Consider the following 24,005-nt stretch of genomic DNA (forward strand, 5'->3'; position numbering starts at 1 on the left):
GCATGCAGTTGCACCTCAATCTGCAAAACATGTTGAATAGTGATGAGCAACCAGAGCCATGAAGTTAAGGGTATTTGGTGACCTTATGGAACTACAGCTAACCAGTGACAGGACTGACACTTTGCATAGGACATTCCTACCAAGCTTCCAAAACCTATTCTGACTAGAGTCAAAACTATTCAGCATGAGCAACCTTTTTGAATCTATGCCAACCTATGTGTACTAACTGCACTTTCCAGCAGTTACAACAGAAACCAGGAGTATCTCAAGAAGGAAGAAGTGATAGCTTGTTTCTCCAGAGATTTTACACCAATCCCTCAATTACATACCTATCATAATGATTTAGACATAGGTACCTCTTGCTACTTGAAAAGAAAAGTTCTGCAAGGGGCTCTACTTGGAGCAGTTCATTAATTGAGACAGACAGTGCAAGTTAGCAAGTTTTGAGAAGATTTGTAGCTCAGGTTGAGTTTCTGGATGTGAGTTTGCTCACTGAGCTGGGAGGTTTTCAGACGTTTTGTCATCATTCTAGGTAACATCATCAGTGAGCCTCCGATGAAGCGCTGGTGTTATTTCCCGCTTTCTATTTATCTGTTTAGGTTTCCTTATGACATCACCAACCCAAGGAAACCTAAACAGATAAATAGCGAGCAAACACATCCAGACATTGCAAGTGAATCACTGTTCAAACTGTTGTTCAAAAAGCTCATCATTGAACAGGTAAATTGTGAATTTGCATTTACTGTTGTGGCTAGCTTTATAATGTTATGTAATTGTAGGTAAGTGAATGCACATCAAGTTGTGGTTGTAATACAAATTGAATAAACAAGAAAAGCAGTTGGTCATTGAATCTGGGATAGGGTGTCAAATTCATACCTCCCAAATTCAGCTACTCTAAAGCAGTAATTTAACCTCCTGTGGAAAGTATAGTGCAATATTTAACCCAACTCCACACTCTCAAGTGTACTTTCAAAGCATGCTTATTTCACCTCTGATCTACCCCCAATCCATCTGAAATAGCCTCTCAGGAGGAATAAATTTGACAATTTTGTATGCCTCTATGAAATGACTATAAAGGCTATGCATTTCATAGGGAATTTTGCACAGTTCTTCCCCCTCTGATTCACACCTGCCAATGCCTGTTATTCTCCAACCAGTTATCCTTTGCTTTTCCGTCATCTACTCAGAGGCCTGTTCCAAAATGCCTAGATTTATGTCTTGACTATTAGACTATAGACTATAAAACAAAGAGCAGAAGTAGGCCATTCAAACAAAAGTGTCTTCACCTGTACAATGAGATCATGGTTCATCTGATAATCCTCAACTTCACTTTCTGCCTTTTCCCTACAATGCTTGATTCCCTGACTGAAATGTCTCAGCCTTGAATGTGTTGTAACAATATTCTGAACAACCCTCTGCAGTAAAAGAATTCCACAGATTTACTGTCCTCTCAGAAGAAATGCCTTCTTTTCTCCTCCCTTATTCTGAGATTATGCCCTCTGGCTATACATTCTCCCAGAAGGAGAAATAACTTTCCACATCTATCCTGTAAAGTCCCCTAACAACCATGTATGAGTCAAGGTTGCCTCATTCTGCTAAGTTTTAACGAGTACAAGCCCAATTTACTCAACCTCTCCCATAATACAGACCCTCCATACCCGGTAATAGCTTAGTGAACCTTGTGGGGACTACTTCCAATGCTAGTACAGCTTTCCTTTGATAACACTTGTTCACAGTATTCCAGCTGTGATCTGACAATGCCTTGTACAGTTTTAGAAAAAAAAACTCCCTAATATTGTAATGCATTCTGTTTGCAGTAAAGGCCAACATCTATTACCTGCTGAACCTGAGTACTGGTATTATGTTGTTCATGGATGAGGACTCACAAATGCCACTATTCTGTAGTTTTTTGCAGTCTTTTTCTTTTCAAATAATATTAAGTGCCTCTTCTTCCTGCCAAAGTACATTATCTCAAATTTCCCCACATTATATTCCATCTACTAAGTGTTTGCCTACTCACTTATCTGTATCCTTCTGCAGACTTTTTTGTGTCATCCTCAGAACACTTGCCTTCCCATCTATTTTCTGTCATCTGCAAAATTGCCTACAGTACATTCACTTCCTTCATTCAAGTCATTAATATATGTTGTAAATAATAATGACGGCCTAGCACTGATCCCTGTGGAACTTTTTACAAATTTCTCTCCTGAAAAAGCACACAACCCCCTGCCATTATTCCAACTTTGACTTCTATTAATTAGCCAATTCTATATCCATTATTAAGATTCTGTTTCCAACACCATGAACTCTTAAGTAGCCTAATATGGTACCTTATCAAGTAGCTTCTTAAAACAAACTGCTTCCTCGTTATCTATCCTGCTTATTACCTTCTCAAATAATTCTAATAGATTGGTCAGGCATTATTTCCCCTTTGTGAATCCATACTGATACTGATTGATCATATGTATTTCTAAATGCTCTGCTATTACATCCTTTATAATAGACTTTAATATTTTCCCAATAACCGATTTCCAGCTATCTGGCATATAGCTCTTTTTTTTCTCCTTTGTAAACTATCGGTATTATATTGGAAGTTTGTCAACCCTCTGGGATTGTTCTAGAATCTATGGATTCCTAGAAGATCACTACCACTGCATCCATTATCTCTGTACCCAATGGGACGTTCCATCCATTCTGATCATCTGTTTGAAAATACAAATTCCTGCTCCCCATCCTGGTTGATCACCTTCATACATCTATATGCCACATGCTGACTTCCTGTTGAGACTCCCAAAACCTATCTCAAGTCAGATTTAGGGAAATCCAATAAAGCACAATGGGAGGTGTTGGGGGTGGGAGTGGTCACGGGGTGCTTTTTCAAAGACCATTCCAGTCAATCTCACTTCCTTGCTCCCCGCTCCTGCCCTATTAAGTTTCTCATTAAGTCTGTTGAATTCCCTCTTAAAGGCAACTGTTGCGACAGCGCATAACAAAATCTAACCACTCAATGTGTAAAAGCATATCCTTGTAATTCTTTATTCATTTACCAGTTTCTTAAATCTGTGTTCTTTCATTGTTGACCCTTCAGCCACCAGAAACAGTTTTTCTTCATTTACTTTATCTGAACCCTTCTTGATTTTAAACAGTCAATCAAACCTCTTCATAGTTTTCTCCACTATAAGGAGAACATTCCAAAAATCTCCTGTTTACCATGTAACTGTAATCTCATTTACAGAATCCTTCTGGTAAATCTTTTTTGTACTATATCAAATGTCTTCACATCCTTCATAAAGTCTATTGCCAGAATTGGACACAATATTTCAATAAAGGTCTGAACAATTGTCCTATGAGTTTAGCATAACATCTTAGTTTTTGTACCTTGGGCCTCACTGCATTACGAACCTGTCCTGCCACTTTCAAATATTTCTTCGCAAACAATCTCAGAATTGTGTTTTTGCATCATAAAGATAATCTATCATTCAGTAAGTTACACGTTTGCGAGATTAATAGCTGGATTTGTGATGTTAGAGTTGTTGAATTCTTACAACCATGAAAGTAGCCTCTTGGCCGATTGTGACCGTGTTGGTCATCAAAAATCTGTCTATTCTAATCCCACTTTCCAGCACTTGGCCCATAGCCGTGCCTATTACAACATTTCAAGTGATCATCTCACTACTTGTTAAATGCATTGAAGGTTTCCACATCTACCACATATTTGGGCTGTGAGTTCCAAATACCTACAACCTTTTGGATAAGAAACCTTTCTTTAAATTCCCTCTGAACCTCCTGCTCCTTAACTTTAAACTATGTCCCTTGCTTACTGACCCTCTACTAAGTGGAAAAGTTTCTCCCTATCTACCCTGTCTGTGCCCCTCAAAACTTTGTATTCCTCAATCAGATTTCCCTCAAACTTTTCAGTTCTAAGAAAAATAATATTAGCCTATTTAGTCTCTCTTCAGACCTCAAACATTACAGGAACCATCCTGGTGAATCTCTTCTCCACCCGCTTTTCGCAATCTTCCTATAGTGTGGTGACTAGAACTCCATTGAAGTACTCCAGTTGTGGCCTGGCTAACATTATATACATTTTCATCACAACTTCCTTGCTCTTGTATTCAATGCCTTGATGGTGGCTCAGTGGTTAGCACTGCAGCCTCACAGTGCCAGGGACCCGGGTTCGATTCCCGCCTTGGGTGACTGTATGGAGTTTGCACATTCTCCTCGTGTCTGCGTGGGTTTCCTCCGGGTGCTCTGGTTTCCTCCCACAGTCCAAAGACGTGCAGGTTAGGTGGATTGGCCATGCTAAATTGCCTGTAGTGTTCAGGGGTGTGTGGGTTATAGGGGGACGCTTCAAGGGGTGGTGTGGACTTGTTGGGCCGAAGGGCCTGTTTCCACACTGTAGGGAATCTAATATTGGCAAGATTCCCAAGTTTGCAATTGGTCAGGCTGAGATGTTGACCACAGTTGAATTTCCCCAGGTGCAGGGTCATTCATTGTACTTACACAGTTCCTTCAGAGTAAACAGGCACCAGTGTAAACAGAAAAGATCTTCATTCCTTTAATATTCAAGTAACTAATCTGCAAGCAATAAAAGCAAATCATACAGCCAGGATTTTTTAAAAACAAAACTGCTAAAACTTTTTATTCATTTTTGGGATGTGCATGTTATTGGCTAGGCCAGCATTTATTGCTCATCCCTAAATGCCCAGAAAGCAGTTAAGAGTCAACCACATTGCTGTGGATCTGGAGTCACATTAGACCGGACCAGGTACGGATGGTAGTTTCCCTCCCTAAAGGATATTAATGAACCCGATAGATTTTCCCTGACAGTTAGCGATGGATTTGCAGTCATCATTAGACTTTTGACTCTAGATATTTATAGAAATCAAATTCCACCATCTGCCATGGCAGGATTCAAACTCGGGTGCCCATAACATTACCGAGGTGCCTGGATTAACAGCCCAGTGACAATACCACCAGACCATTGCCTCCCAACAACTACATACATACTTCAATAGTTCCAGCTGTCTCAGCCTTTAAGCCACCTGAACATCTTAGGGGCATTAATTGAAGATATGGCTTCTGACCTCTGCATGTGATCCCAACACACAGATCATGGACATATACAACTGCCACTACATTACTACAATGCCATCATCAGATGAGTCAAATAGATCTGCATAACCAATATGCACTTTCAAATGATAAAGTGTGAAGCTGGATGAACACAGCAGGCAAGCAGCATCTCCTGAGATGCTGCTTGGCCTGCTGTGTTCATCCAGCTTCACACTTTGTTATCTTGGATTCTCCAGCATCTGCAGTTTCCATTATCACTGATGCACTTTCAAATGAGTCTTGTGCCATTGTCACTTGCATTGCACCACCTGATGTTCCAGAGGGGAGTGGCATTGAAGCCTGAGAAAGACAATAATTGAGCTGCAACCTCACAGGAGGATGGGCATGGGGCACCTCAACAGGATACCGGCTAATGAAGTGACAATGCCACTGGATTAGTAATCAACAGGCCTAGACCAATGATCTGGGGATCCCACCACAGCAGCTATTAGAATTTAAATTCAATTACAATTAAATTTAAAATTGAACGTGAGTCTCAGTAATGGAGAATTACCATTGATTATCATAAAAACTCACCTGGTTCATTAATGTCCTTTAGGGAAGGAAGTCTGCCTTCCTTACCAGGCCTGTCCAACATTTTAATCCAGAACCAGAGCAACGTGTTTGACTCATAACTGCCCGCTAAAATGGCCCAGCAAGCCACTCAATTCAAGACCAATTAGGAATGAACCTAATTTCAAATGCTGGCCTTACCAGTGATGACCACATCTCATGAGAGAATAAGAAAATTTGGGGTCTGAGGGTTCAGCTAAACTAGCAGTGATATTTATAACAGAGAGAGTGGTGACTCTGTGATTAGCAGACGTTTCACATAAGGCCAAGTGCAAGTTGGTAATGAACCAACTTCCTCAGGCAGCCTTGCTGACTTTCATAAGAAGCTCTTACCATTTGTCAACACTGTCTGACAAGGTTTTCTGTAACACACATTTTCACTTTTACAGGCACCCCATGTATTTGACCCTCCATTTGGTCACTGACAAATTGTACACAAAAAATAGATTCATTGAATGTCAAAAACCTTAAAATGTTTGTAGCTTCTGCATGTTACAAATTATCACCCAGCGACATCCCAAATGCTAAACGTGGCATTTAAATTTTATAATGCTAACTTTTACTGAGTGATCTCCCTCTGTCTGGAGTTGATGCAGAGACAGTTTGCTGCCTTTCTGCTATTGTGCATTCTGTGCAGAGACTTGCATCCTTTGGGTATTTGAGTTCCGTTGGGGCCCAAGATATCCTTTATAGGGCTCGCCTCAGTTACTGGGCAGTATGCAGCTTTTGTGCTAACTTGATAGGAGCCAAGTATCCACTTTCAATGATTTAAGCAGCTTGAGAGGAGACCACATTGTATTCAGCCTGTCCCCTCTCTACCTTCTCAGGCCCAACGTGCTTCTTGAATGCATGGAATGATATAGTTCCTGCTAACGGAGATGTGTGACTAATCTACCCACAGCTTCAAAGATCTCATGAATAAAGAATGATATACAGGTTTGCACGCATGCGCTGCTTACTGTTGATAGTTTGCTCCAAGTGTCTCTCCATGAGGCCACTCTGTCAATGGAGGACACCATAATTCACGTGCCAGAGAATTGGTGGCACACAGGTGTGGATAGATACCTCCATCATCTGTGCTTCAGAATCCATGTATCCGGAAAATTCAACAGGTTTTCACAGATTTGATGCCGTTGCCAAAGCATTTCTTCTGAAGCATCTGCTGCTTTGCAGAATACATCAGATCCTCGCCATCTGCATGAGTTGAGGATCACAGGGCCTCTCTGTGCTCCTCCAAGAGGAAGTGACTGCAGCTGTGATTGTCCACCTTCACTCCTTTGCACTTCTGTGTACACTAGTTCCACAGGTGCACCAAAGCCCACCGATGAGAATGTTTCTCTCCTGTGAATGGTGCGTTAGAACAATGTTAAGCAATGCTTTGAGATGTTGGCACTTTTATCAGCATCCTAGTACAGCCAAAGCTTTTAACTCTTCCTCATCTGCTGCTGTACCTGCTGTAAATATGCAGTTTAAGTGAAACTGTTGGATGTACAATTTATTTCCTTAAAGACCTATTGTTGTAAGATGCATCCAACAATATGACTGAACAACAGTCTCTCTATCTTGTGTTTGGAGAAGACATTTTAAGAGACAATAGTCAGGATGTTAAAGCAATGCAGGATGTGTGCTGGAGCAATTTTATGTGATAGAATAAAGAAATTACATATCAAATTTTTGAATCCTAAGTGCCGTTTTTATAAAAGTATTTACCATCTGCTAAATAATCCAAGTTATAATACTAATTACACAACACTTGGTCAAATCTAAACTGTACTTTACACAGGTTTCATTAAGAATCAGCCAATGTTGTTGTTGCATAATAATAGTGTTATCATAGATCAAAAAGTGTTCTTTCTCCTACTAGAAAATAACAACACTGGAAGATCAAAAGGTACTTAAGGACAAAGAAAGTTGTTCGGCCCATCTAAGTTTGATCATCCACACGACTTTATCCCTCCTTTCATTGTCATTTATACATGCTAAAGTTTTCACCTGTGCTATTCTGCATGAAAGTCAATACTAAGTATTAACCATTCTATTCCATACAACAAAATATTAAATAAAGGTACAAACCCATGTTTGGTGAAGCTTCCAATGTTTACTGGCATTGGTACAACCCACTTCTTGCACTGCTGTCTATCCAGACCAAAAATATTTGACTCCATTACCTTCATTTAGGAAACTGTGTTTTTCCAAAGGTGATATCCATATTTAAGTATCTGTCGCAAACAGGTCTCGTATACAGAAAGCATTTTTACGTGGATAGGTCATTCATGTGAATCACAATCCCAACTTGAAGGACCACCAGTGGACTTTCAGTAATCTAGCTTCTACCTTTAGAATAATAAAGTGAGGGGGTCCTATCAGGGGATTTTTACGGGAAATAAGCCTCAGGGTCATAGCAGCATACAAGCGACCAAGGTGTAATCTTCAGGGAAGGTGAATCTCATGTGATACGTGCACTAAGATGCATCAAGATCAATGGAAAATGATGTCAGTCAACATCAATACATAGCACATTTGTAGGTAACAGGTTGATTCATTGTCATCAGCGGGGTGCCACAGGCCAAGAAGATGATTTCATGGGTTTTGCCAAAAATAATAAATTTCTCTAGCTGCTATAGAAACATTGATGATATCTGAATCTGTCATGAAAACAGGCACTTGGGCCCATAAGCTGACATTTCAGGGTCCACTGAACTACCAAAGCTCTTAGCAGTGTCTTAGCAGACACACTCCAGTCAACTTATCATTAATGGAATAGAAAAACAGATCTGGTAGGCTGACAACACCATTGTCTCATCAGCACTCTATCACTTCCAGTGACGTGTTACCAACTTTAGTGACAATTGAGTTCTGTATAATGCTATCAGTCTTGAGTACAGTATACTAACTTAAACAGAACTCTACAAACCTCAAAAATAATAATTCTAGCCTTTCAGAAACAATTTATTAGCAACAATCTACCAATTTCAATAACACTTCTTCAACAGAATTCTACTAACCTCAGCCACAGTTTAGTAACTTTAGTGATAATCATCCAACTTCAATGTCCCTCTGCCAAAGTCATCAAGAATAAAAAGTCCTGGAAAAATTGTTGTAAATGCACACAATGAAGAGCTATTTCTACTATTTTTAGCAGAATTGTTACTCAATATCAGCAAGTAGAAACAAATTGTGGATGTCTTACACAGAAAATAATAATTTGTTCAATTACAGGTAGTGTGTGGTAGCCTAACATTGAGAACCTTTCATTTGTTAGAAGGAATTTTACCTAAACCATCCAAATTTGCAAACAATACCAGATCGAAATCAATGGCAAATGGTGAATACTAAGATGTACAAATTCTAAAGGATCTTGTGAAACTTGATCAGTAAATTACGAAATGGCAGATCCAATTTAATATAGAAAAATTTAAATTTCTGAGATTTGGCAGAAGGAATGTTGTGCTAAACATTAATTTACATGAAATACCAGTGCAGCATAACAACTTATATTTGTTTAGCATCATTAACACAGAATACCCCAAAGTGGTTAATGGGTGGATTATAAAATAATAGAAGAGTTGTCATGAACTGTTAAGAGATATGCAATAAAACTATGTCTTCAGGCTTGTGGAAAAGTAAACAAAATTTTGGGATGCATAGAAAGGGAGTACTTTTCAGTCCAGCAAGGTAATTTTCAAATTTTATTTGATCCTGGTGAAGCACATCTGACCACTGTGCACTTTTACTCTCCCTACCTCATAAAGTATATTCAGTTACTGGGAGGTCACAGACAGGGGTTGAAGGGTTGATTCCAGAGCTTAATGTGATAACGCATGAGCAATAATCGACAATTCTGTTTTTATTTATCACTTGAAAAGTGATGGGGCTAATATTAGAAGATGAAGGATCATCAATCTGTAACGTTAATACCATTTCTTTACACAGATGACCTGCAAAGGAACTCTAGCATTTCTCTTTTTATTTCAGATTTCTAGCATCTACTCATATTGCTTCTGAAGTACGTAAACCTGAGTTGTATTACCTGGAATTTAGAAAATTAAAAGGTGATTTTATTGACATTATGAATGTATTAAGTCATGCCTAGGAAGTCTAGGACGAAAGGCACAATATGGAAGTTAAAGCCAGACTTTTCAGAAGTGAAATTAGAAAATACTTCTGTACAAAAGGTGGCAGAAGTCTGGAACTCCCCTTCACAACTAACAACTGATAAAAGATCAAATGTAGCCTGGAATCAGAAACTGATCTGTTTGAAACAGACTGGGCCTGTAACCATTTGAGTTTAGATGAATGACTGGTGATTTTTAACACCTTGAGGGGACACTACTGTGTGAATGCTGAAAGGATGTTTCCCTTGTGGATAGATTAAAATTAGGGCACGTAGACAAGACTGAATGTGCATCATTGAATATTTTTAAGGTAGGAGTTGATTAATTCTTGACTAGTGAGGGAGTCAGTAGTTATCATGGGTAGGCATGTGTGTAGATTGAGGCCACAATCAGATTACCCATGACCTTGTTGAACGATGGGGCATATTTGAGGGTCCCAACAGCTCCTAATTCAAATGTTTGAACTTTGCCTTCCAGGCGTAAAACCTGTATTAGCGAGTTTTGAGAAGATTTGTAGCTCAGGTTGAGGTTCTGGATGTGAGTTTGCTCGCTGAGCTGGAAGGTTCGTTCTCAGACGTTTCGTCACCATTCTAGGTAACATCATCAGTGAGCCTCCGACGAAGCGCTGGTGTTATGTCCCGCTTTCTATTTATCGTCGGAGGCTCATTGATGATGTTACCTAGTATGGTGACGAAACGTCTGAAAACGAACCTTCCAGCTCAGTGAGCAAACTCATATCCATTAAAACCTGTATTTCAGACCATTTTCCCATTGAAATAGTCTAATGTTGCTTCTCTAAAAGATGGCACTTATACAACAATGCCAAGAGTCCATTGAAAATCCAGCCACTTTCCCCATATCATGCAAGTTTAGACAACATTTTATTAGGCCACTAGATGGAGTAATTCTTGGGCCACTGCTGCAGTTCAACTCTTCACAGCACAGAGAGCAAAATGAGGTTTTTGTTAACAGTTTACAGAATGTTCTAGAGTGCATAGTCTGCATCCAAGAGAGATACAGATAGGGGAGATCATTTTAACTCACTAGTTCAGTGTTTTTTAAAAAACTCATTTTCCCCTGATATATTAAATTGTCTCTTAAAGAACAAGTTTTTGTTATGACTATCACAACTTGTTGAAGGGACTACTTTAAACATCGATGTTCAGCACAAATGAGGCTGGCACACAAATAAAATTGCTAGTGATTTACCTAGTGACGTTCCGTTTCCTTCTTGCAATCATCTGTTTTAAACTGTTTTCTGAGCAGGTATGAAGAATAACTTCCTATCAGTCTTACTTTAAAATACAAAAATTGGTTTCTGATAAAATCATTGGGGGCTGACTACAAGTTTAACCAGCATCTAGTGTGGGGAAACCATTGTAGCTAATCTAGAAGGAAGAAGATTAGCAGAGGACCAAACAAGTATGTTTAAACAAAAATGTTTTTATAAATACTTTCGTTGTGGGCTCAGGAGGAGTAGGATTTTCTAAAAAGGGAAGATTGAGTCTCCCGTGCCCAATATTCATCAATCCCCAACACAGGCCTCGTGCGTTCCAGCCAGCTGCTATTTCTCACTGACTTCAGACAAGTATAGATAGAACATGGTAGTCATGCCTGTACATTTCGATCATTTGCTCTTTTTTCTGCCAGGCTCAAAACAGTTCACCACATGAATTTATCTCTACCTACCCAATTCCCACTCCGAATTAAAAGTGTTAGTTCTTCCACAAATACATTTTTCCCTAACAGTTTGAAACATTCTTGGCTGAGGTATGAAGCACAATGATACGCTATTCTGATGCCTGTAGGATTCTTTACCCTATATTTAGTGGTTATGATCTCTACACACTTTTATAAAGAACAATTCATTGGCCTCTTTCTTTTCCACATTTAAGTATCAGCAGTAGTTAAATGAAACTTTTTGCTTTCTTCCTGGACTACTTTGAAATAGTGCCATGGACTGTTTCACATCTACCCAAGCAAATAGATGGCACCTTCAACTGTGGAAGCATTCTATCGGTACCACACTGGAGAGTCAGCCTTGATTTTTGCAATCAAGTTCAGGGCAAGCCTTGAACCTGGAACTTTGCGACTCAAACACTAAAAGTGTTACCCAGTGAACCATAGCATGATGATTGGAACATTTTCTAATTTTGCAATGAATCAATGTTAGCTACTCCCATCATGGATTGTGGAGAGAGTAAACTATCATTCATCAGCGAATCCTACAAGAGCAGCTCTATTCCATTCATGTTATTTTTGTTTCCTCTACCAACTTTCTTTATTATCCGTTTAAAACAAACAATGGAAGGGATTTGTAAGGCATTGTGGGTCACAAGAAAACATCAACAGAATAGTTATCAGTAGATTCGATACAGACTGTTGGAGGGGCCCTTTTCAAAAAGGGCAGCAACTGACCACTGATTTACTTTGGCTCGATGCCAAATAAATCAATTTGCATTAAGTTTGAAGATGAATAAGACAACAAACAACAATCAGCATTTAGAATGGAACAGCCTGTCTGATAATCTTCTTGTATGATTTCCAGAGACTGATAACCTAACTAGACAATGCACTGTCCTATAAGATGTTTCTCATCTTCTAAAAAGAAGTTAAGGAGGTTTGATAAGAAAGGTTACTGGTTAAGTTTAAAATATTGGGAATTCAGGATAAATGTGGAAGAATATTTTTAAAAACCTGTGGTCAATAGTTAATGCATTTTGTAGCAAAATGGGAAAGCTGTGAACGGGTGAAGGAATTAACATTGGGATGTCTATCACTTCTATTTTCTATCAATGACTTGGAAACAGAAACAGGATACATGATGGACAAATCTTCCCAATACCAATACAGAATGGACAAATTTGGAACTGGATGAAATATAAATTGCCAACAAATGTACAGTGTGATATTTAAAATGGATAAATGAGCAATTTCAGGATTCATGAATGGCATTGAAATAACTCGGGATGTTAATGGATTACTATTGATATTATTATTTGTGCTTATTATTATCTATTTGTGCTGAGAAACCTGTGGTGGTCTTCCTTGAACAAATGTCCTTCTTGTGATAATGAGGGTCCACAATGATGTTAGCAAGGGAATGCCATTAGTGTCACCACTAGTGTCCCTGCTGACTACATCTGCAGGAAGTGCACCCAACTCCAGCTCCTTGAAAACCACGTTAGGGAACTGTAGCTGGATGAACTTCGGATCATTCGGTTCGGGAGGCAGTGGGGGTTATTGAGAGGAGTTACAGGGAGGTAGTCACTGCTCAGGTACAAGAAAAAGGCAGATGGGTTACGGTCAGGGGACGGAAAGGGAACCAGCAGGCAGTGCAGGGATCCCCTGTGGCCATTCCCCTCAACAATAAGTATACCGTTTTGGATACTGTTGGGGGGGGACTTAGCAGGGGAAAGCAATGGGGCACAGGTCTCTGGCAGAGTCTGTCCCTGCTGCTCAGAAGGGACGGGGGAAGAGGACCAGAGCAGTAGTCATTGGGGACTCCGTAGTTAGGGGGACAGATAGGAGGTTCTGTGGGGACGAGAGAGACTCACGGTTGGTGTGAGAGAGATAATGGGAACTGCAGATGCTGGAGAATCCAAGATAATAAAGTGTGAAGCTGGATGAACACAGCAGGCCAAGCAGCATCTCAGGAGCACAAAAGCTGACGTTTCGGGCCTAGACCCTTCGTAAGAGAGCTCTCTGAGGAAGGGTCTAGGCCCGAAATGACAGCTTTTGTGCTCCTGAGATGCTGCTTGGCCTGCTGTGTTCATCCAGCTTCACACTTTATTCTCACGGTTGGTGTGTTGCCTCCCAGGTGCCAGGGTGCGTGATGTCTCTGATCATGTTTTTGGGATCCTTAAGGGGGAGGGGGAGCAGCCCCATGTCGTGGTCCACATTGGCACCACTGACATAGGTAGGAAGAGAGATGGGGATTTAAGGCAGAAATTCAGGGAGCTAGGATGGAAGCTGAGAGCTAGGACGAACAGAGTTGTTGCCTCTGGTTTGTTGCCCATGCCACGTGCTAGTGAGGCGAGGAATAAGGAGAGAGAGGAGTTGAACATGTGGCTACAGGGATGGTGCAGGAGGAAGGGTTTTGGATCCTTGGATAATTGGGGCTCTTTCTGGGGTAGGTGGGACCTCTACAAGCAAGATGGTCTTCACCTGAACCAGAGGGGTACCGATATCCTGGGGGGGAAATTTGCTAAGGCTATTCAGGTGGGTTTAAACTAATTCAGCAGGGGGATGGGAACCAAGATTGTAGTTTAAGTATAGAAAAGGTTGAGAGTAGGGTGGTCCGAAATAAAGTTTCAGGGAAGCAAGATGGCACCAGCAGGCAAGAAGTTAGTTTGAAGTGTGTCTACTTCAATGCCAGGAGCGTCCGGAATAAGGTGGGTGATCTTGCAGCATGGCTTGGTATCTGGGACTTCGATGTTGTGGCCATTTCGGAGACATGGATAGAGCAGGGACAGGAATGGTTGTTGCAGGTTCCGGGATTTAGATGTTTCAGTAAGAACAGAGAAGATGGTAAAAGGGGTGGAGGTGTGGCATTGTTGGTCAAGGACAGTATTACAGTTGCAGAAAGGATGTTTGGGGACTCGTCAACTGAGGTAGTATGGGCTGAGGTTAGAAACAGGAAAGGAGAGGTCACCCTGTTGGGAGTTTTCTAATGGCCTCCGAATAGTTCCAGCGATGTAGAGGAAAGGATAGCAAAGATGATTCTGGATAGGAGTGAGAGAGACAGGGTAGTTGTCATGGGGGACTTCAACTTTCCAAATATTGACTGGGAACACTATAGTTCGAGTACTACAGATGGGTCAGTTTTTGTCCAGTGTGTGCAGGAGGGCTTCCTGACATAGTATGTAGATAGGCCAACAAGGGGCAAAGCCACGTTAGATTTGATACTGGGTAATGAGCCTGGCCAGGTGTTAGATTTGGAAGTAGATGAGCACTTTGGTGATAGCGATCACAATTCTGTTATGTTTACTTTAGTGATGAAAAGGGATAGGTGTATACCAATGGGCAAGAGTTATAGCTGGGGGAAAGGCAATTACGATGAGATTAGGCAAGATTTAGGGAGCATAGGATGGGGAAGGAAACTGCAGGGGATGGGCACATTAGAAATGTGGAGCTTATTCAAGGAAAAGCTCCTGTGTGTCCTAGATAAGTATGTACCTGTCAGGCAGGGAGGAAGCTGTAGAGCGCGGGAGCCGTGGTTTACGAAAGAGTTGGAATCTCTGGTCAAGAGGAAGAAGGCGGCTTATGTTAGGATGAGATGTGAAGGCTCAGTTAGGGTGCTTGAGGGCTACGAGGTAGCCAGGAAAGACCTAAAGAGAGAGTTCAGAAGAGCCAGGAGGAGACATGAGAAGTTGTTGGCTGATAGGATTAGGGTAAACCCTAAGGCTTTCTATAGGTATTTAAGGAATAAAAGAATGACTAAAGTAAGATTAGGCCCAATCAAGGATAGTAGTGGTAAGTTGTGTGTGGAGTCAGAGGAGATAGGGGAAGCGCTAAATGAATATTTTTCAACAGTATTCACTCTAGAAAACGACAATGTTGTCGAGGAGAATACTGAGATACAGGCTACTAGACTAGGTGGGATTGAGGTTCACAAGGAAGAGGTATTAGAAATCCTTCAGAGGGTGAAGATAGATAAGTCCCCTGGGCCAGATGTGATTTATCCTAGGATCCTCTGGGAGGCCAGGGAGGAGATTGCTGAGCCTTTGGCATTGATCTTTAACTCGTCATTGTCTACAGGAATAGTGCCAGACGACTGGAGGATAGCAAATGTGGTTCCCCTGTTCAAGAAGGGGAGTAGAGACAACCCTGGTAATTATAGACCAGTGAGCCTTACCTCAGTTGTTGGTAAAGTGTTGGAAAAGGTTATAAGGGATAGGATTTATAATCATCTAGAAAAGAATAAATTGATTAGGGATAGTCAGCACAGTTTTGTGAAGGGAAGGTCGTGCCTCACAAACCTGATTGAGTTCTTTGAGAAGTGACCAAACAGGTAGATGAGAGTAAACCGGTTGATGTGGTGTATATGGATTTCAGCAAGGCGTTCGATAAGGTTCCCCACAATAGGCTATTGTACAAAATGCGGAGGAATAGAATTGTGGGAGATATAGCAGTTTGGATCGGAAATTGGCTTGCTGAAAGAAGACAGAGGGTGGTAGTTGATGGGAGATGTTCATCCTGGAGACCAGTTGCTAGTGGTGTACCGCAAGGGTCGGTGTTGGGTCCACTGCTGTTTGTCATTTTTATAAATGACCTAGATGAGGGCGTAGAAGGATGGGTTAGTAAATTTGCAGACGATACTAAGGTCGGTGGAGTTGTGGATAGTGATGAAGGATGCTGTAGCTTGCAGAGAGACATAGATAAGCTGCAGAGCTGGGCTGAGAGGTGGCAAATGGAGTTTAATGCAGACAAGTGTGAGGTGATGCACTTTGGGAGGAGTAATCGGAAGGCAAAGTACTGGGCTAATGGTAAGATTCTTAGTAGTGTAGATGAGCAAAGAGATCTCGGTGTCCATGTACACAGATCCTTGAAAGTTGCCACCCAGGTTGACAGGGCTGTTAAGAAGGCATACAGTGTTTTAGCTTTTATTAATAGAGGGATCGAGTTCCGGAACCAAGAGGTTATGGTGAAGCTGTACAAAACTCTGGTGCGGCCGCACTTGGAGTATTGTGTACAGTTCTGGTCACCGCATTATAAGAAGGATGTGGAAGCTTTGGAAAGGGTGCAGAGGAGATTTACCAGGATGTTGCCTGGTATGGAGGGAAGGTCTTATGAGGAAAGGCTGAGGGAGTTGAGGCTGTTTTCGTTAGAGAGAAGGTTGAGGGGTGACTTAATTGAAACATAAAATAATCAGAGGGTTAGATAGGGTGGATAGGGAGAGCCTTTTTCCTAGGATGGTGACGGCGAGCACGAGGGGGTATAGCTTTAAATTGAGGGGTGAAAGATATAGGACAGATGTCAGAGGTGGTTTCTTTACTCAGAGAGTAGTTAGGGAATGGAACGCTTTGCCTGCAACGGTAGTAGATTCGCCAACTTTAGGTACATTTAAGTCGTCGTTGGATAAGCATATGGACGTACATGGAATAGTGCAGGTTAGATGGGCTTGAGATCGGTATGACAGGTCGGCACAACATCGAGGGCCGAAGGGCCTGTACTGTGCTGTAATGTTCTATGTTCTATATGACCCAGCAATGACGAAAGAATAGTCATACCAAGACAAATCAGGAAACTAAATCTAAGCACAGTGAACGACATAGCCAAAATAATGGAGTGAAATCTGAAAAAGACAAGCTCAAAATATAAGAGATAACAAGGTGTAGAGCTCGATGAACACAGCAGGCCAAGCAGCATCAGAGGAGCAGGAAGACTGATGTTTCGGGCCTAGACCCTTTTTCGAGCTCAAAATATACATTGTTCTGATCAGAGTACACCATGAATAATTTCTGGCCACCCTGTCAACAAGGCAGACATGCAGATACTGCTGCTTTTGTCATCTCAGATCCAGTCTGCTGCTCCCTTAACATCTTTGCATTCTCTACTGTCTAGAAACTTGCGCACATCCAAAGCATTCCTGTCATTTTCCTATCCTATTCCATGTATCATTCACCCAGCACCCCTATCCTTGACAGCTACAATACCGCTCAACACCTTAAATATAAATTTGTTATTCTCATACTTAAATCTCTTTGTGGCCTCAACTTGCATCATCTTCATAGCCCTATAACCTCCCCCTAAACACACACTTGACTCTGATCCCTTTCCTTCCTTCACTACTGATAGTCAATTTCCAAGTTTTATTTTATTCTCCACGAACTCTGTTCCTGTTCTTTGAAAAAGATGTGGATAATTCCTTCTAAAATCCCTTTCCTCATCTCTCTGTCCACTTCTTGCTGATTCAGTTTTTGTGAAGCACTTCGATCAAGACTTTAATAAACGTTATCATTGTGGAATGTAATACAAGAACCATGCGACAGAGGAATCAGGCATGCACAGCAACTAGAGAAATATGAACTGTTAGAAAGGCATCATTTCAGAGGTGACCTAGATATTCGAACGAAACTTTAAACCAAAAATAGTGACAATGAGCTGATCTGGTCCGATTCCGGGAGTTTGATTTTGCTTTAAATAAGTTGCCTGTTCGCGAACGTTCTACTCAGAATGCAACAGAACTGGTGAATGGATTTACAATCCGTCGCGTTTCAATTTATAAATAAAGCACACATCATGATTAAACTAAGAGGCGGAGCGAAGAACACGCCTATTAAAGATGATCCCTGTGGTGGGGCAATAGGAGAGGAAAGGTAACCAGGTTTGAAAGAGTTTCACGAACAGCCGCATTCCTATATAATTAGGCTCCTCAATGAACAGTTTATTTCAGCGAATCAATGAGTCGACCTAATCTAATAATAAGTTGTTAAGAGTGTGGCCTTGGGCTCAGGCCAAAGGAAGGATGTTTCCGTCTCAATTACTGAATGGAAGGGATTCTTTGAGCCAGGGCGTCGAACTTGTCTAACAGTATGAGCCTTCCCTGACGCACTGCGGCCCCGGCCTTTCCCTCAGACTCCAGGCCAAGGCCCGCCCTCCACCCTCCTGTCCAGCCTCCTCCCTCTTTTAGCCGGCCCCGGACCTGGCCCTCACCTGTCCTCCCTCCTCACAGTCCGCCTCCAGCCGCCCCTTTCCGCTCCCGGCAGCCGGTGGGCAGGAGGCGGCGGCTGACGCGTTTCCTGCCGCAGCCCTGGGCTTGGCGAGCCGTCGGAGCCGGGGCGGCCATTTTCAGCCGGACACCCCCCTTCTCCTCCTCCTCTCCACCCACTCCCCTCCCCAAATCTTCCCTTACCCCACCCTCCCTTCTTCACCTACCTACCTCCAACCCGGCGGCCTCTGACCTCCTGCACTCCCCTCCCCTCCGTGTGCTCTCCATGTTAGAGGCTGAGGAGCGGCGTCTGAAACGTCCTGTCTCTCCCGTCTGGAGCCGGGAAGCTGTGCGGCGGCGCCGGCGGCGCTATCTGCTGTGGCAGCTGAAGCCGGGCCTTGTTATTTGAGGCTGAAGGAAGCGAGTGGTGGGACTGCAGCAGCAGCTGCTCGCTTCTTCTTATTATTCTCCTCCTCTTCCTCTGGGGCTGGGGTGAAACCTGGCAGTCGAGTGTTTAACAGCTCCGCAATCGACAGCGCTTGGAAACCACTGGGTTTGAGTGTCTAGATTTTTGTTTTGGGGCGGGAGGTGAGGAGGGAAAAAGATGTGGACGCACCGAAAGGATATTCAGCTTTACTAGGCGTGTGTTTGGTAAACGGCTGCTGGATGTCACCGGGTACAGTCGGTCGGGCCGACTTCAGCTGAAGCCCAACGCCTCTGAACATTTCGCTCTCATGTCCTGTTGAACCGAGTCTTCTGCAATTATTTGGGCAACGGTGCTAAATTGAAACCAGGAGGGGCAATTGTTAAAAAAGAAACAAAATGTCTACTCGAACGCCATTACCTACGGTGAATGAACGTGAAACAGAGCATGTAAGTCATCTTTATTGGGTTACAAGACACCCCGGAAAAGGGAGCACGGGCTTATTGTACACCCACCGTATTTGTTTGAAGGACTAAGTGTCCAACTTGGATCATGGTTTGGAAACGAATTGCTAGTGAACTGGAATAAATGTTGAGTTGGGTTCTTTTGTAAAGCTTCTCTGCAAATTTTGGGTGTTTACTGTTAAGTAGTTAGCATGTCCTGATGCTTGGCTTTTTATATTTAGTCTTGCTGTGCGCCTATACTGCTTCCTTTTTTCATCTCAGTCCGTGTCAACACGGCGTGAGGAAGCCGACAGATGTCGGGACACATCACGGAGGTGTTGGATTTGACCGAATTGGTTTTCAAGTGAGCCGCTAGGTCATGTTTTTGGAATTGACCGTCCGAAAAACAAGTATATTTAAAAATTGGTCCCATCGTTATCTTGTTAAGAATGTATTGTATTTGAGGGCCGTTCAAAGGTTGAGCTAAGCGTTTAAAGCCCCACAGTTACTAGCTTTAATCTTTTAAGACGTTTAGCATGCCTCTTGCAAGATCAGAAGGTGTCATGAATTGTACGCTTTGTGTATCGCCTTAGAGAATTAAAAATGATCGCATCATTACGCAGCTGGAATATTTTAAACAAATTCTGCTAATGATTGAAAATATACTTAGGATTATGGGGTGCATTAAATATGTTGGTTCTGAAGATAGCATAAAACCTGTATAACAGTTATTAAAATGTTGTATTATCACCATGAGCTGAATTTGCTATAATATGTTTGTAATTCCTTTTCAATTGTGAACATGTCCAGGAAAGCTGATTTATAGATATTGTCCTTTTAAATGTATCTGCAGGGCACTGAGGTGTGTAATAGAAGAAATTCTGATGTCTGTAATCTCATTCCAAAAATCCAAAGTGCTCTGAGCAACGAAGCTCACTTGTGAGCATTTTTGAAATATACCCACTTAGTTTTGTGACAGCCAGTTTGCGTGCAGCAAGGGGACCTGGTGAGTTTGTTGTGGAACTAATCTTGTCCAGGACCTTTGGAGGTTCTGAAGAGTGGGGTCAGTCGCTGAACCTCTGAGGTAAGATGCAGTTGAGTGAGGTTATATTCCATCTCTAGTAGTGGCAGCAATAATTAGAGTTGATGCACTTGCTGATGTTAGTCTTATGTCTTTTAAAGACAATTACTTTAGCTTCATTTGTAATGGGAGAGAAATTGGGATTTTGCAAGAAGTTTGTCTTGTTCTGGACAAACTCTAATGTTACATGTATGGGATATCATCACTTTCCAATATACTCTCCTTTTTTAAATATAAACTACTTGGGATGTGCTTTTTTCACAAGAACCAACCAACAGAGGTAAAAGATATTAATCTGTTTTAGTAATGGTGGCTGAGTTGCAAATCTTAGCCAGGAGATGGGAAGTTCTCCCCCTTAAACTGCTGTAAACTTACTCAGTTGCACCCAAAATAATTTGTCAGGTCTTAAAATTAATTTGGATAGTAGTTTTTAACTGTACCAGTACATTCAGTTATGTGACTCTTCTCTCTTTTGAGACAAAAGAATGTCTTGGGTTACCCAGAAACTAGCTGATTCTTGAAGTGCTGTTGAGCATGAGGCTGTGCTCACCATCACCTGGAAAATGTAGATGTGCACTCTCTCTTGATTTGTAGATTTGGCCAGTTTATGGGACAGATAGGACAAAATGGTAATGTCAATAGACTAATCCAGAGGAAAAACCAAGAACTGCAGACGGTGTAAATCAGGAACGCAAACAGAAGTTGCTGGAAAAGCTTAAGTGTGGCAGCACCTGTGGAGGAAAAAAGCTAATGTTTCGGGTCCAAGGAATGGTCACTGGAACTGAAACGTTAACTTCTTTCCTTCACAGGTGCTGCAGATCTGCTGAGCTTTTCCAGCAACTTCTGTTTTTATGTAATAATCCAGAGGCCCCAGCTAATGACTCGTGATGCTGGTGGAATTTAGAATTTATTAGCATTTGAAGTTGAAAGTTGTCTGTTTCAGTCATTATTACTATCATTGCACAAATCCCTTTAGTTTACTATAATAAAATGTGAGGCTGGATGAACACAGCAGGCCCAGCAGCATCTCAGGAGCACAAAAGCTGATGTTTTGGGCCTAGACCCTTCATCAGAGGGGGATGGGGGGAGGGTTCTGGAATAAACAGGGAGAGAGGGGGAGGCGGACCGAAGGTGGCGAGGGGATAGGTCAGTCCAGGGAAGACAGACAGGTCAAGGAGGTGGGATGAGGTTAGTAGGTAGGAGATGGAGGTGTGGCTTGGGGTGGGAGGAAGGGATGGGTGAGAGGAAGAACAGGTTAGGGAGGCAGACAGGTTGGACTGGTTTTGGGATGCAGTGGGGGGGGGAGGGGACGAACTGGGCTGGTTTTGGGATGTGGTGGGGGAAGGGAGATTTTGAAGCTAGTGAAGTCCACATTGATACCATTGGGCTGCAGGGTTCCCAAGCGGAATATGAGTTGCTGTTCCTGCAACCTTCCTGGCATCATTATGCCACTGCAGGAGACCCATGATGGACATGCCATGTAAAGAATGGGAGGGGGAGTTGTTTGTTGTGAACTGAGCGGAGGTGTTCTGCAAAGTGGTCCCCAAGCCTCCGCTTGGTTTCCCAAATGTAGAGGAAGCCACACCAGGTACAGTGGATGCAGTATACCACATTGGCAGATGTGCAGGTGAACCTCAGCTTAATGTGGAATGCCATCTTGGGGCCTGGGATAGGGGTGAGGGAGGAGGTGTGGGGGCAAGTGTAGCATTTCCTGTGGTTGCAGGGGAAGGTGCCAGGTGTGGTGGGGTTGGAGGGCAGTGTGGAGCGAACAAGGGAGTCATGGAGAGAGTGGTCTCTACAGAAAGCAGACAGGGGTGGGGATGGAAAAATATCTTGGGTGGTGGGGTCGGATTGTAGATGGTGGAAGTGTCGGAGGATGATGCATTGTATCCAGAGGTTGGGGTGGTGTGAGAACGAGGGGATCCTCTTTGGGCGGTTGTGGCAGGGGCGGGGTGTGAGGGATGTGTTGCGGGAAATGTGGGAGACGTGGTCAAGGGTGTTCTCGACCACTGGGGGAAAGTTGCGGTCCTTAAAGAATTTGGACATCTGGGATGTGTGGGAGTGGAATGCCTCATCATGGGAGCAGAAGAAAATCTGCATCCGTACCTGATCTGGCCTACCTATGGCTCCAGACCTAAATTAATATGGTGCATTTTGACTGGCCTTTGAGATGGTCACTTAAATGGTACGCTCCAAGTGCTGGCCTTGCCAATGAACTCTCATCCCATGACGAATAAAAGCTGGAGACAGCTGTGAACGTGAAAAAAGTTGTAGGTGTGGAAGAAATGTCTGATTTAGAGGGCTTTTTGCTGCCAAATTATCATCTACATTGATGCTGTCTTGTTTTCTATTTGTTGAAATTTTCATCTAGACTGAAGCCATTCTTGTCTAATTTCACTTTGCACAAAATATAACTACTGCAAAGCACAATGTGCTTCCACATTTCTTCTGCCCAAGCAAGTTGTTAAAAGATTCTCTCATTTTCTCCCTTTTAAAAATCCTCCATTGCTTTGACCTATGCTACTTTTCCCAGTGAACTAATCCAGCATTGGCCTACTACTCATTCCACATTGACAGCTACTTCTTGAGCCACAGGAATGCAGGACCTTTCTCTGTCCTACCACATCCCTTAATACTACTAAGATTGTTCTCAGTGTATGCTCTTCCAGTCTTATTATCTCCCATCCTAGAAAACATTTAAGATGTCTTCATACTAGGATTCCTATAAAAATGTAAGTACTAATGGCCATCAGCACTGCAACCACAGTGTGGAGCTGGATGAACACAGCAAGCCAAGCAGCATCTTAGGAGCACAAAAGCTGACATTTCGGGCCTAGACCCTTCTTCAGAAAAGGTTGTGCTTCTGTGCTCCTAAGATGCTGCATGGCCTGCTGTGTTCATCCAGCTCCCCACTTTGTCTCAGATTCTCCAGCGTCTGCAGTTCCCATTATCTCTTATTGCATTTTGGTATCTGCACATTAAATTTAGTGGTAGGACATTGGACACAAACTGCAGAACTAAGCTTAAAGTCTCTAATTTTGAACAAAGATCATAATTGCTGAATTATGCCTTGCAGAAGGAGGCTGTTCATCCCACTTGTCTTCAGTGGTTCTCAGAACTTGACATGGGATGGGGGGCGTTGGGTGGTGCAAGTCAGAAGTTTGGTGCTACAACGTTTGAAAATTGTTATTCAAATAGAAACCATGCAATGTCTCAAACATCTCCAACCCACTACTTAGCAGCGTGCTCCAAACTAGATGATTTTGCTGTGTGCTATGTATTTCACCTCATTTTCTGCTTTTTTTTGTAAAGCACTTTAAACCTGTCCCCTACTGTCAATCCCTTTTGAGAAGACAGTTTCTTCCTGTGTACTGTTAGATTCCATGATTTTGCAAACTTTTATCCAATCTCCCTTTGCTTTCTCTCAGAAACAGTCCTAACTTCTCCAATCTGCCCCCTTAACTGAAGTATATCATCCCTGGAACCATTCTTGTAAATATCTTCTGAGCCCACAGCAATAAATGTGCCACCTTCCTAAAGAGGGGTGCCCAGAACTGTGCACAAGCTCCAGGTATGGTTAACATGTCCAACATTGTTCAAC

General features: G+C 42.3%; 2 protein-coding genes across 20 annotated transcripts in view; one reads left to right on the plus strand and one right to left on the minus strand.

Annotated features, from left to right (window-relative positions):
- LOC125455489 (exocyst complex component 3-like) overlaps nucleotides 1-19,031 on the minus strand; it is a 128,482-nt gene extending 109,451 nt beyond the window's left edge. The window contains exon 1 of the mRNA XM_059649121.1: nucleotides 18,688-19,031. The gene's annotated coding sequence lies outside the window, so the exon portion shown is untranslated. The remainder of the gene's footprint in view (nucleotides 1-18,687) is intronic.
- Nucleotides 18,513-24,005, plus strand: part of mark3a (MAP/microtubule affinity-regulating kinase 3a) — a 189,710-nt gene continuing 184,217 nt past the window's right edge. For 5 of the 19 annotated variants that reach the window (XM_048537573.2, XM_048537579.2, XM_048537582.2 and 2 more), the window contains exon 1: nucleotides 18,524-19,329. In XM_048537573.2, the coding sequence (XP_048393530.1) occupies nucleotides 19,279-19,329 (51 nt within the window). In that variant the 5' untranslated portion in view covers nucleotides 18,524-19,278. Of the gene's footprint in view, nucleotides 19,330-24,005 lie in introns of all 19 variants that reach the window. The other 14 variants (XM_048537572.2, XM_048537576.2, XM_059649119.1 and 11 more) reach the window with 8 other exon arrangements.

This window comes from Stegostoma tigrinum, chromosome 10, assembly GCF_030684315.1.
Source record: "Stegostoma tigrinum isolate sSteTig4 chromosome 10, sSteTig4.hap1, whole genome shotgun sequence".
NCBI classification, from domain to species: Eukaryota; Metazoa; Chordata; class Chondrichthyes; order Orectolobiformes; family Stegostomatidae; genus Stegostoma; species Stegostoma tigrinum.